Source organism: Apteryx mantelli, chromosome 25 (genome assembly GCF_036417845.1).
Source record: "Apteryx mantelli isolate bAptMan1 chromosome 25, bAptMan1.hap1, whole genome shotgun sequence".
NCBI lineage: Eukaryota > Metazoa > Chordata > Aves > Apterygiformes > Apterygidae > Apteryx > Apteryx mantelli.
This window is the reverse complement of record NC_090002.1, coordinates 7,943,026-7,955,184: the sequence shown is the minus strand read 5'-3', so window position 1 is coordinate 7,955,184 and position 12,159 is coordinate 7,943,026. Positions and strand designations below refer to the sequence as shown.

General features: G+C 56.6%; 2 protein-coding genes across 2 annotated transcripts; one reads left to right on the top strand and one right to left on the bottom strand.

The window, feature by feature from the left end:
* Nucleotides 1–2,068: 2,068 nt before the first annotated feature.
* BYSL (bystin like) lies at nt 2,069–5,616 on the bottom strand. Its single transcript, XM_067310663.1, has 7 exons — nt 5,314–5,616; nt 5,070–5,238; nt 4,815–4,953; nt 4,205–4,338; nt 3,786–3,946; nt 3,115–3,217; nt 2,069–2,758 (listed from the first exon to the last, which is right to left on the bottom strand). Exons 1-7 carry the CDS (start codon nt 5,585–5,587, stop codon nt 2,410–2,412), a joined length of 1,329 nt encoding a protein of 442 aa, XP_067166764.1. The 5' UTR covers nt 5,588–5,616; the 3' UTR covers nt 2,069–2,409.
* Nucleotides 5,617–5,685: 69 nt separating this feature from the next.
* On the top strand, nt 5,686–11,122 carry MED20 (mediator complex subunit 20). Its single transcript, XM_067310567.1, has 4 exons — nt 5,686–5,770; nt 6,259–6,413; nt 8,352–8,605; nt 10,465–11,122. The coding sequence occupies exons 1-4, from the start codon at nt 5,757–5,759 to the stop codon at nt 10,678–10,680; spliced, it is 639 nt and encodes a 212-aa protein (XP_067166668.1). The 5' UTR covers nt 5,686–5,756; the 3' UTR covers nt 10,681–11,122.
* The last annotated feature ends 1,037 nt before the right edge of the window (nt 11,123–12,159 follow it).

Sequence of the window (12,159 nt, the reverse complement as noted above, 5' to 3'; positions counted from 1 at the left end):
TATTAATGCATCAAGGTTTTTCCCTTTGAAAGTTGTTCTGTGTTGTGCCTGGGGCAGCCCAGGTACGATGAAGACTCTCGCTCTCCTGCTCCTGTGCAGAGCTGCTGCCTCTGCCCTGGGATATCTGCGAGCTGTGGGGAGCAGGCTGGGCCTGAAGGCCTCCAGCCTGGTGTTTCCCATGGCACAGGAGCAGGATAAAGTGGGAATGAGCCGGGGGGGGGGGGGGGGGCAGCGTGCAGGAGCTCGAGGAAAGGCTGCGGGAGAGAGGGAAGTAGTGGAAGTGTTGCAGTCAGGAACGAGCACGGTTGTGGAGAGCAGAGCAACAGTGGGGGAGCCAAGAAGATGCCATCAGCCAGCTTCAACCCTGCTGAGATGTGGAGGCGAGTGAACCAAAGGAGACACTACAGCACCTGCCAGAGGCTTAGCGAGGCCTTAGCTTCGCGCCTCCGAGGTAGGTGTTGCTTGTGCTTCCTCACAGGGCTGCTGAAGCCCTGGTGCAGTTCACAGATGGTGGTGGATGAACGTGAAAAAGGCCCAGATGCAGCCAGCGCTGCACTGAACGCCTTCCTGTGGGCAAGGTGCCCGCACGCACGGAGCAGGCCTCGCGGCTGCCGGAGAGGAGCCGATGCCTTCGCACCCCGGCTGCCTTTGAAGCCTCCCTCTACAGATCGACGCGGTGCAACCGCGCTGGCTGTGCTGCAGGATGGCAAGAGCAGGCTGGATGTGCTGCGCGACAGCCCAGGATATCTCTCTCCCTCATCAGCTTCTGGCTTCGTTAAAGGAGATAAAATCAGGAAGCCAGGTAAAATGCACGGTGCACTGTGGTGTGCAGCCAGCCCGCAGCAGCTGGGCTTTGCGTGTCACTTTTTGTTTCACATGGCTTCTGCTCCCGCTGTAGCTCGGTTGTCACTGGAGAAAGTGCCAGCTCTTGAGAGCAGCAAAGCCAAGAGGCCGTTCTCAGCACAGGCAAGATACTGCTGCCAGAGGGAGCTGCAGGGGCTTTTCCGCTTGGCTCTTGCCAGCAGGACTTTGTGCTGGTTTCAGGGGCAAGGCCAGGTGCTTCCAAGCGAGCAGGCCTCGCACCATCACAGCATTGCCCAGGGCCCTTAGCAATGCCCCATGTAAGGGCAGAACCTCATGGGCCGAGAGGAGGAAAAACCCAGCTGGGTTTTCCAGTGGAGGTGAAACACAGGTGCAGGCAGGCAGAGTCCTGCTGGGCAGCTGAGGAAAGCAGCCCCAGAGGCTCTTTACAAACCTTGCTGAGGAATAAACCCACGGTGGCAGAGAACGGGGCACTGGGGAGGCGAGTGCTTCAAAAAACCACCCCCTTCACTGGAGAAGGGGGCTGGGGGGCACTTTGGAGGAAGGATGGTGGTAGGGAGAGGGACGAGGTCACTGGCTGGGGAACAAGGTTGCAGAAGGAGGCCCAGGCCCTGGGGCATCCAGTAAGGGACCCACCGCAGGGAGCGGTAAAGGAACCGGGGGCAGTTGAGGCTGCCCCATGCCCCAGCCTGCTCCCTGGCTCATTGCTCTCTGCCAGCTGGAAGCTGCCCCCCCCCCCCCCAACACCTCCCCTGCAGCCTGCAGGGGGTAACTGGGCTGGATTTGTGGCCTCTCCCTCCCCCTGCTCGGGGAGCAGCCTGGAGGGACCCCCTTGCGCCTCGCTGCCCCTCTGCGTTTCTGCCGGAGGGTCCCAGCCCTTTCCCACCTTGCCTTCCCTGCTGCAGGACGGAGACGCTCTCCCCTCCCTCGCCCAACAACGGCGCTGGGGCTGCGCGGGGCACAGCGCAGGCAGGAGCCCCCTCCCCGCTGCTGGCTGAGCCCCCCTGCAGCAGGGCGCAGGGAAGGACGCGGGGATGCGGCGGGCCCTTTTCTCCCATCGCAGCTGGGACAGCACATGCAGCTCCGGCGCTCGGATCAGCGCGAAGCCTCCGGCTCATGGCTTTGCTCTGCCACCTGCTGGGGACAGGCCAAGGTGGATGGGACATGGCAGCACCGGGACAAGGCAGTGCCACGCTGTGGGCGCAGCTGACAGAGGTCTGCCCACGGGGCAGAACCACCCTTGGACTGATGGACACAGCTCAGGCTTTATTCTCCAAAACGGGAACAGGCCAAACCCTCCAGTTCTCCTGGGTACTGGTGGCCACTGGACTCCAGTGTGGGACAGGGGACTGCCCTGTCACACAACAAGCAGCATAAGGAACGCAGTCTGGGTCACCGGACACAGCCTGCTCCCAGTGCCCGGCTTGGAGCAGCAGGATCCCAGAGATGGAAGCTCCCATGCACCTTCCAACAGCTTTGCTCATGAACTGAGCTCCCAGCTGCATCCACTAATGTCCTCGGCCAGTTGGCAAGCCCTGGGGGCAGGTCAGGGCTACAGCTTTTCCCTTCCTCCCCACCTCTTCCTGCTCACTCCATGGCCACCGGCTGCTGCCCCTCCACATCCCGTGTCTTGGAGTTCATCAGTTCCCTCCGGATCTCCGGCGAGATCTGTGGGTGGCAGTGGAATTTGAGCAGCTCGAGCAAGGCCTCTTTCTGCTCCGAGGACAGGTCCTCCTTGTAGCGTTGGGCGAAGGCCAGGAAGCTCTGGTGCCACAGGACAGGCAGGACCCGCTGGTCCGTGCGGAAGGCCAGGAAGTGGAAGACGAGCGCATCCACCACACGGAAGGGCAGCGCGTACTTCTTGTCAATGAGCAGGCGGAGGAAGATGCTGTTGGCGCCGCTGTACTGCATCTCGGCGATCTTCAGCATGGCCGCGCTGTGGGCATGGAGGGAGCACCGAGGTGAGGGCAGGCACGGCGGCACCTCAGCACCCGCGGGCCAAACAAGAGCTACGGGGCACCCGCGACACGGCTGGATGAGGGCTCCCTTTCTCCCAGGCCAGCTTGTCCCTTGTGCCCTGCCCCTGCTGGATCCCAGACACACAGATGACGCCCCAGCGCTGCAGGCAGCCTTGAACCTGCACACAGGATGCAGAGCCAGGCGAACCTTCCCCGTCTCTGAGAGGCCTAGGGACAGATCCACGGCATCGCTCCGGCATCCCAAAGGGAGAACCGTTCCCCCTGCCCATGCTTCTCAGCACCCCATGGCAGCAGGGCCTGGCTGCCGCGTTACCTGGAGTGAAGGACGGGGATGGAGCACTTGGTGAGGATGCTGCCGATGATGATGGCTTCCCGCAGCGTGCAGGTCCCCGACTCGCACAGGGGGATGAGGATCCCTGTGTGGGGGCGAAGCGTTAGACACCGCTGACCTTAAACACAGCGGGCAGAGCTGCCTTCTCCTCTCTCAGGATGCATCTGACCCCAGGAAATTAGCGGTTCCTCCATCGCTTTCTCCATCGCTTTATGTTACAGGAGTGTCAGCATCTCTTTCCACCCTCTTTGCCATGTATCTAGCATCAACCACTCTCGGGTTGCCCAACAATACAGAAATCAGGCTCCAAACACTTTGTATCATTCCACTGATCTCCAAAAGAAACAAAGTATCTGCCAGTGTTTTCTGGCGGCACAGAGTAACCCGCCAGTACTCATCACCTTTCAGTACAGAACGGTGCAAATGGGCCCAAGGGCGTCTCTACATCTCTTTTGCTTCTTCTCCGCCCTCCTCCTTCCCACCGACCCCTGGCGCTGCTGCAGGCACGTCAAGAGCCATCGCACCGCGTGCAGCACGGCGTGCTGTTACGAGGCCAAAGGCAAGTGTGCAACACGTGCCCCGGCCGAGCTTCCCAGCTGCTGCAGAACGCAAGGCTCGTATGCACAAACCACCACCCTGCGGGGAGTCTCTACCTTTGAACCAGGCTCCCGGCTTGAACAAAGCCTTCTTCAAAGCCATGTAGAGGTGAAAGTTGAGGCGCTTGTACTCAGCAATGTCATCCCTGACCCGAGGCAGCAGCACCAGGTTGTAGAACCTCTGGGCCATCCTTTCTTTCAGGTTGGATGAAAATATCCTGGGAAAAGCGAAGCACAAAGCAAGGGGTGATCTGTCCGTCTCTGGAGCGAGGTCCTGGGAGTGCGTAATTGCAGGTAGTTCCCTTAAGACACCTGAGCCAGGGCATCAGCTATGGGATGCCCCACTGCTCCCTCTACCTGGGCAGGTGAAGGGGTGGGAAAGCAGGACGCAGATGGGCGTTTTGCATATCTGGTATTAGCTTGCAGAAAGACAAAGCAAAAAACCCCAAATCAGCAATTCCCAGACACAATCTTACCTGGTTGCTTGGTACATGGCAGCTGCTGTCCATGTCTCTGGCTCTGTGATGTAGAGGATCTGCTCCCAGTTGGATAAGGCAGGAATGATTTTAAATGCCTTGGGGAGTTTGCCACTCCTGTATTTGGACAGCACCTTTTAAAAAAAGAAAAGAAATGGATGCAAGCCTGGCAGTGATATATGGGAACTGACAGCAGGACCACTGGGATTTGTCAGGATTTGTTTCACGACCTTGAGCTTCAGTCATTCAGAAACTCTCTGGGACCTTCAGTGAATGATACTATATAAACTGCAGTTAATTTATTTGAAGACAAAGAGCAGCACTGTCGGAGCCACGCTAACTAATCACCCCACCCTCCCGTCTCTGGTGGGGGGTTTCTCTCAGGCTTCCCAGGGTGTCTCACTGCAAGGGAATTAGTGACTTTGCTCATGAATATGCCAATTCACCCCCAGCTGAGCTTCTCTCCTTGAACGTCCTAATCGCAGCACCTACTACCAGCACAGGGTAAGAAGGGCCCTGCAGCGACTATTGCCAGGCGAGCGCTGCAGGCTCCCGTGGTGCAGCTTCCCCGGCAGCCTCGCTGCACGGAGCGGAGCTGCTTCGCCCTTACCTCTCGCACACCCCTGTAGACCTCCAGGACGCGGGGGTCGAGCTGAGGCATGGGGCAGCCCGTCGCTTCCGACATCGCCGTCTCCACCTCCGTCTGCTTCTCCGTGATCTTCTCCATGATGATGTCTGCTAGCGTGCGCCTGGGGCGGGGGGAGAGAAGGGAAAGGAGTCAGGCGGCGGCTCGGCTCGGCACGGCGCGCGGCCCCCGGTGGGGGGTGAACCCCTGGCCTGGGGGGGCTGCGAGGCCGCGGCCCACCTCAGCGGCGGGTTCTTGTTCATGAACATCTCGATGGCCTTCTCGTCCTCGGGGTCCACGGCCACCTCCGGGCACCACCGCGCCGCCGCGGCCTGCTCCAGCGAGGGCCACTCTTCCTCCTCCTCCTCCTCCTCCTCCTCGGCGCTGTCCGGGCCGGGCGCCGCGGGGCCTGCGCGAAACGGGGCCTGGTCAGCGCGGGGCCCCGCCGGGCCTCCACCCCCCCCCTCTCCCCCGGCCCCCTCACCCAGGGCCGCGGCGGGCGCGCCGGGGCCGTGCTCGGCCTCCAGCTCCTCCTGCTGCCGCCGCGCCTGCTCCAGGATCCGCCGCGACAGCCGCGAGTCCACGTAGCCGCCGCCGCCGCCATCATCCTCCTCCTCCGCGTCGCGCCGCTTCGCCCGCGCCGTGGGCCGCGGCGCCGCCGCCCGCAGGATCTGCTCGGCCAGCGGCAGCGCCCGCTCGCGGGGCTGCGCCTGCGCCTGGGCCCGGGCGGCCGCGGGGCCGCGTCGCGCCTTCGGCATGGCGGCGGACGGAGCGCGGCCGCGGCGCCGCACCGCGAGGCGGAGGGGCGGGGCGAGACGACTGCGCGCGGCGCGGCTGCGCGGCACCGCCCCCCGCTCTCGACGTCACTTCCGCCCCGCCCGCGGCCCCGCGTAGCAGCGGCGCTGCCGGGCCGCCGCGGCGCCCGCCATGGGGGTCACGTGGTAAGGCGGGGGGGGGGGCGTCGCGGCGGGTCCCCCCCCCCGTGGCGGCGTTATGGGGGAGCGGGTGGAAGTTTCCCCCCCACCGGGGAGCTGCGGTGTCCCCCCCCTCCCCGTGGGTGTTGTCATGGGGGGCAGCATTGGGGTCCCCCCCCCGTAGGTGCTCTTGTGGGGGGGGGGGGCCACGGTGGAGGGTCCCCCCGCCCCGTGGGCGCTGTCACGGGGGGCACATCGGGGTCCCCCCCCCCCCGTGGGTATTCCCGTGGGAGGGGGCTGTGGTGGAGGGTCCCCCCCCCCCCCCGAAGCGCCATCGCGGGGGCCCATCGTGGAGGGTCCCCCGTGGGTGCCATCACGAGGAGGCCGTGGCAGAAGGTCCCCCCCCCACCGTGGGTGCTGTCACGGGGGGGGGGATGCAGCAGGTCCCCCCCCCCCCCCCCGGCTCAGGGCCGCGGCAGCAGGGCCAGGCCTCCCGCCGACGCCTCCCCCCGCAGCGTGGCGCAGGTGCCGGTGGCGGAGGGCAAGAGCGTGCAGCAGACGGTGGAGATCCTCACGAGGAAGCTGGAGCTGCTGGGCGCCGAGAAGCAGGGCACCTTCTGCGTGGACTGCGAGACCTACCACACCGCCGCCTCCACCATGGGCAACCAAGGTCAGCGCCGGCCCCGCGCCGCCCGCCGGGACCCGTCGCCGTACGAGGGAGGGAGGCGGTTGCGGGCTCCCGTCCAGGGCCACCCTGGAGGCTTCTCTTCTCCCGCGAGCGTTTCCCGGTCTCTGCTTTCATCTCGTGCCTAGCGTGCTGGGGGTGAAATCTGGCCGTGGCAACGGCCAGGTGCCCTGCGGAACAAGTGTCCGGTACGTGTGAGATCGCGGTTCTATCCTGGGCTCTGCCACGGAGTCGAGGCTTTTTCCGCAAGTTGTCCTCATTTTATTTATTGCGTTGAGCTCTTGCGGAGAACAGGCAGTTGACTCACTGCTTGTAAAAGCCTTGAAAGATTCGTGCTGCCGTTCCCATCTACCCCTCTCAGATGAACAACTTTGGGAGACGTAGCGCCCCTGCGTATCGTCCTCCGAGAGCTGGGGAAGGTCAGTCCGACAGCTCTGCTGGCCCCGCGGCTGGGTGCTGCGTGCCGTGGGCTGCCCCATGACAGGCACGTTGAACAACTAAATGCGCCGTTCCGTTTCGGAGCCCGCTGTGTCTCACTAATGCTATTTTCTCCATTACACGCGTGCCCCACGATTGCCCTTTCCTGCACTGAGGATAGCTGTGTTGAGTGGTGAACGCTTAAGGATTCTTACTGGAATATCAGCAGCTGCGTAGGGTATCTTTTGTGTGTGTGTGGAATAAGATAAATGGTCAAAAACCAGCTGCCAGTTTGGCAGCATTTTTTTCCCTAAGGCTTCTTAAAGCCTGACTTCTGGTGAGTTGTTTTGGAGGCTGCGTTTTGCACAGGGGAGGATGTGACTGCTGGGTGCAGGAGTCTTCTGAGAGCATCCTGCTGCTGTCGCCCGCTCTGCCCTTCTCCGGGAGGGTGAGCGAGCGAGGGCAGGAGGCGGCAGCAGACCTGCAGGCTGGAGGTGGTAGCGGGGAAGAGCGCGGGCTCCCCAGGGCAGGCAGGCGGTGGCGAGCAGCTCTAGGGGAATTTCTGAGGTGTGAAATGACCCAGGGGATGTGCTCAGAGGACTCAGCGTTCCCTCTGGACATCACAGGGCCTAATGGGAGAGCGGAAAGATGTGACCTGATCTGCTCACCTGAGGGGACTGTTCTCCTCTCCTTCTCCCTCCCAAGTGTGTGGGTTCTAACAGCATTTAAAAACCGGTGTGAACTTCCCTCCAGCGTGTCTGCGGCTGCAGAGGTCAGCACCGAGCCTTTCCAGCCTTGTGGCTCTGCTCAGCCGGTTTCCCGGGCAGGTTGGTGCAGCTGGGGTGCCACTTCGGCTGCGCTGCTGTTGGGTTTTGCTGATGTGCCTGCAGGGCTGAAGCTATGAGAGGGGCTTTTTGCTGCAGCTGGAACTCACACAACCGCATCTGCTGAAAGGCTTTTTTAACTGACTCGGATAAATGAGAATCCGCTTCCACTTCTTAATCACCGTACAAGCCAGGCACGTCCTCTCTGGATGCCCTGTTTTCCAGAACGTGCCCAGGCACCTCCTTCCGTTGCTAGCTCTGCAGGGCTGGTCAGTGACTGGGAGATGAGGCAAAGCCCAGCTTTTCTCCCCTTACTGCAGGGCTGAAGAGGACAGCCCCAAGTTCTGGGAGGGGAACGGGTGCTCTCTGCTGACCCTCGCAGTCCGCTGGGGATCTAACATCCAAGTCACCACCTGGCCCTTGAGTTGCTCTGCCATCTTGTCCTTCGGCAAGGAGTGGCTGCATAGGACTTTTTTTTTTCTTAGGTTATATTTCCCTCTTAGGGTTTAAAACTAATCTCCTGAACACTCAGATACCATAAAGTGTGTGTGACTAATACAAGGATCCTGGAATTGAAGCAGCAAGGAGGACAAAGGGAAAACAGAGATGCTTCTTTCTTTAAAGCACGTACAAGCACAGAACTGTTGTTTTTACAGCCCAGATACCATTGCTCTTGTTTCAGGGCAGACAGGCAAGCTGATGTACGTGATGCACAACTCCGAATATCCCCTCAGCTGTTTCGCTCTCTTTGAAAATGGTCCCTGCCTCATAGCAGATGCCAACTTTGACATCCTTATGGTGAAGCTGAAAGGCTTCTTCCAAAATGCCAAGGCGAACAAGATAGAGAGCCGGGGTACCCGCTACCAGTACTGTGACTTCTTGGTGAAGGTGGGCACGGTTACAATGGGGCCCAGTGCCCGTGGGATATCCGTGGAGGTAAGGATCGTCTTTGAAGGATATAAAATACAACTACAGATAGAGAAATCCCATATTAGGAGCTAGACTAGAAATCTTGAGCCCTTCTTCCTTCTGTGTATTGCCTGCCTGGCCTATAGGCCAGCCTCTCAAATGTGAACTTGTATACTAGTTGCTGTCAGTTTGTACTAGATGTATTCATGTATGTGGAAGACAGGGTATTTATCTCTTTTTTCATGGCAAGGTTTAATTCAGACAGATACTTTGGGGCTCAGCTGCAGCTGTGGAAAAGCCTGTCATTGAAGTGTCAATAAACAAAACCCTGAAGGGATGCCATCAAACTAAAAAGACGCTTAAAGTCCTGACGCACAACACTAGTAGCACAATTCAGGTTATTACACATACCAAGGGGAGCAAAACAACCTCTTTAGCTGATAATTTAATGCTGATTTGGGTTTTGCTTTCTTTCCCCTTCTCGAGCAGACAATGGGTGGGCTTAGGCAGCCCAGCGGAGAGCAGGGTCCTCCTGCCCTAGGTTCTGCGTGCGCGTGGCGTAAAGATGGTCTCTCCTCTTCAGAGAGCTTTGCATCGCAGGCGTCAGTCCGACCCCATGGCGTGCTGACCTGGATTGCTGCGCTGTGGGGTGCAGCGTGGGCTCAAAGCCTGTCATCAAACAGCTTCCGCTGTTTCTGCTCAGCAGCCTGACTGCTGATTAGGCTTGAGAGCACCAGTCGTATCATGCCAGCTGCCATCGGGTATTCACAGGGTGGAAGCTGGGCTGAAGAAAAGCCTGCACGCTCTGAAGAGAGATCCCTCAGTGCATATGAAGGGTCGTGGGAGGAGCTATGAAGGCGTTTGGGGAGACATTTGGCGGAATGGATGTGCGACTCAAAGGCTCGTGAGCTGTGGACAAGCTTCACCTGGGCTGAAAAGACTCTCAGAATAAGACAAGAAGCTGGTGTGGGAAGGGCAAGGCAGAGTAGGTCAGACTTCGGATATCTAGATACATTGAAGCTTAACACTCTTTAAGACAGCTGAGAATTAGATGCTTAAAGGTCAGAGAGCCTACCACTTTCTAAACACAAATGCTATTACCTGATGCATAATTAATAATCATACTGGATCTACTCAGGCAGGTGTTACTAGCCAGCAGTGATGGGGATTGAGAAATGGTTTATTTTTTCTTCAGTTGAACAAACACAGATGTTTTAGTAGTGTCAGCATTCCTATTAATCTGGGGTTAAGCAGAAGCTTCTTTTACTCTAAACTTGAGTTCAGGACCAGATTTGCCAGGTGGTCTGGTTGCTTCTGTTTTGATTTAGTAGTTTTTTTCAGGGTTTGCATTAGGACCCACTCCTGATTTGGGACCAGACTCCAATCTAATAAGAGACTGCAAATCCTTAAATCCCAAAGTTTTCAACACACGCCTGAAAGATGTCACTGCCACACATGTGAGTCGTCAGCCTACCAGCTTGTGTGGGAATGACATTTGCTTTTCAATGTGGTAACATTAATGTGACATTTGAACCAAAGTCCTGAGACCTCCTCTCCTGGGCATTTAATATGGGCAGTGAACTTACAGGGTGTGTTTTACCTTCCCCTTTCTTCCCTTCTGAAGGGATTCCTGGTTTGTTCCCAGCACATCCTGTTCATTTACATTTGTCCATCCCTCTGTTGTTTTATGCTACATGTTCTCCTCTCAGCTGTTTTTGTGAGAATTATTATATATCCATCTGTAACCACAGCACTGAGAAGTTGGTCTCTCGACTTTAAGGCATTGACTAAATGTGCATCTTTAGCAAGGCAAAGGGAAGTTGCGTTGTTGCCTGTGTGATTATGGCCCCTGCTGTGAGTTTGAGCGCTCTGGTTTCTGTTGCCAGGTTGAGTACTGCCCCTGCGTGATAGCCAACGACTGCTGGAACCTGCTCATAGAGTTCATGCAGAGCTTCATGGGGAGCCACACTCCTGGCATCCCGTCCGTGTTTGGCACCAAGCACGACAGCATCTACAGCCCGGCGGACACCATGGTGCAGTACATGGAGCTGTTCAACAAGATCCGCAAGCAGCAGCAGGTGCCCGTGGCAGGAATCAGATGAAAGTACTGCCTGGAGCCCTGTTTAAAGGAACTGCATCCTCTTTCCTGCCTGCCCACGTGGATCAGGAGTCTCTCCAAAAAGCAGCACTGGAGCCAGCCCAAGGTTTTGTTTGGTTGGATTTGGGGGTTTGTTTTTTGTTTGTTTTTAATCTCTTTCCCCTGTTTCAAAGCAAAGGTCTTGAATGCTAGGCATATTTCTTGTTGTTCTCCTCTTTTTCTGAGCATGTCTGTGATCGACCCATGGCTGTGATGGTTCTAAGTGCAGTGCTTCATGCAGGGGATTATTGTTTGCTTGCAGAAGGAGGAAAAGGGAGAAATTCCAGCCAAATACATGCAAGGGTAGAGTTTCCTTGACTGCAAACCGCTACATGAGAGAGATTTTTAGATATCCATGTGAAAGCATCTTGTTATTTTCCACCAAAATAAAAGCTGTATTTTTGTGAGGAGATGGAGTCTTTCTGCACAGCAAGTGTTGTGCTGTTTTGCGTTGTTTGTGTTGTTGTGTTTTGCTTTTGAGATTTTCTGTTGCGTGGAAACAATTGTTTAGCAGAGTTTTATCTTTGATTTGGTTCAAGAGCTTTATACCCCTGAAGCAAACTAATTTCCCTGTGGCAAAATCTACAGGAATTCTTGCATTCATTTTATGGGTATGTTCTTAGCTTGCCTTAATCTTTTGCATCTGATGGGAGTATTAAAATCTTCTACCTCTCACACGGTTCCAGTGAAGCCTAGTGATAAATAAATAAGTCTGGCAGAAGCCCTCTCATGCATTGAAACCGAATACCAGCTGCTTTATCTCACTCTTTGAAAGGTATCTAATAAATGTCCCATCCTTGTACATCATTTCTCACCTGAGGAATCCTGGTGACTTCAGCAGATTTACTGAGTAAGGAAGGATTTGAGGAATAAGAGCTAAAGATTTATTATAAGGCTTAACTATGTGATATTGCTTGAATATTTTTCAGTGGTGATTTATTTTTACAGCAGGAAAACCAGGGAAATGAGATCCCTTTTGAGCCATCTGTCCCCTTGGTTTTACATGTTCAGTATCTGCCTGGCTTGTAGCTGTAATGTTTTCTTTCTTTCTTTTTTTTTTCTTTTTCTTTTTTTCTCCCCTCCTCCCCTTGCTCTCAGAACAAGAGGAAACACTCTCGTTCTGCCACTAATCTTTGTGCTGAACTTCCTTTGCGTTTCCTGGGAAGGCTGTGCCAAGGGCCTTAGCAGGGTTCCAACTCCCCAGCCTATGTCCTGGACAAAAAGGGAGGATGTGGAGAAGGTATAAAGATGCTTTTAGGAAGGGAGATTTGCAAGGAGGACAGTGGGTACCTGGTGCAGAAGCAGTGTGCATCTTCCTCTCAAAAAATATTGTTGGTCCCTTGCCTATACATAAGTCTTGAAGAATTTGAAGAGCAAGCAAAACAGAAATGTTCACCAAAATAGATTTCTCCTCCTGAAGTAGCAGGGGAAGAAGAAGCTGTTG

What these genes read in the sequence shown, in the direction of transcription:
- BYSL (XM_067310663.1), bottom strand. Translation starts at nt 5,587, where the DNA reads ATGCCGAAGGCGCGACGCGGCCCCGCGGCCGCCCGGGCCCAGGCGCAG. An exon ending in TCTACAGGGGTGTGCGAGAG is followed by an intron (nt 4,339 to 4,814) that starts GTAAGGGCGAAG and finishes TTTTTTTAAAAG; the next exon opens with GTGCTGTCCAAATACAGGAG. An exon ending in GCCGGGAGCCTGGTTCAAAG is followed by an intron (nt 3,218 to 3,785) that starts GTAGAGACTCCC and finishes GCCCCCACACAG; the next exon opens with GGATCCTCATCCCCCTGTGC.
- MED20 (XM_067310567.1), top strand. An exon ending in CTCCACCATGGGCAACCAAG is followed by an intron (nt 6,414 to 8,351) that starts GTCAGCGCCGGC and finishes CTCTTGTTTCAG; the next exon opens with GGCAGACAGGCAAGCTGATG. An exon ending in CCCGTGGGATATCCGTGGAG is followed by an intron (nt 8,606 to 10,464) that starts GTAAGGATCGTC and finishes TTCTGTTGCCAG; the next exon opens with GTTGAGTACTGCCCCTGCGT.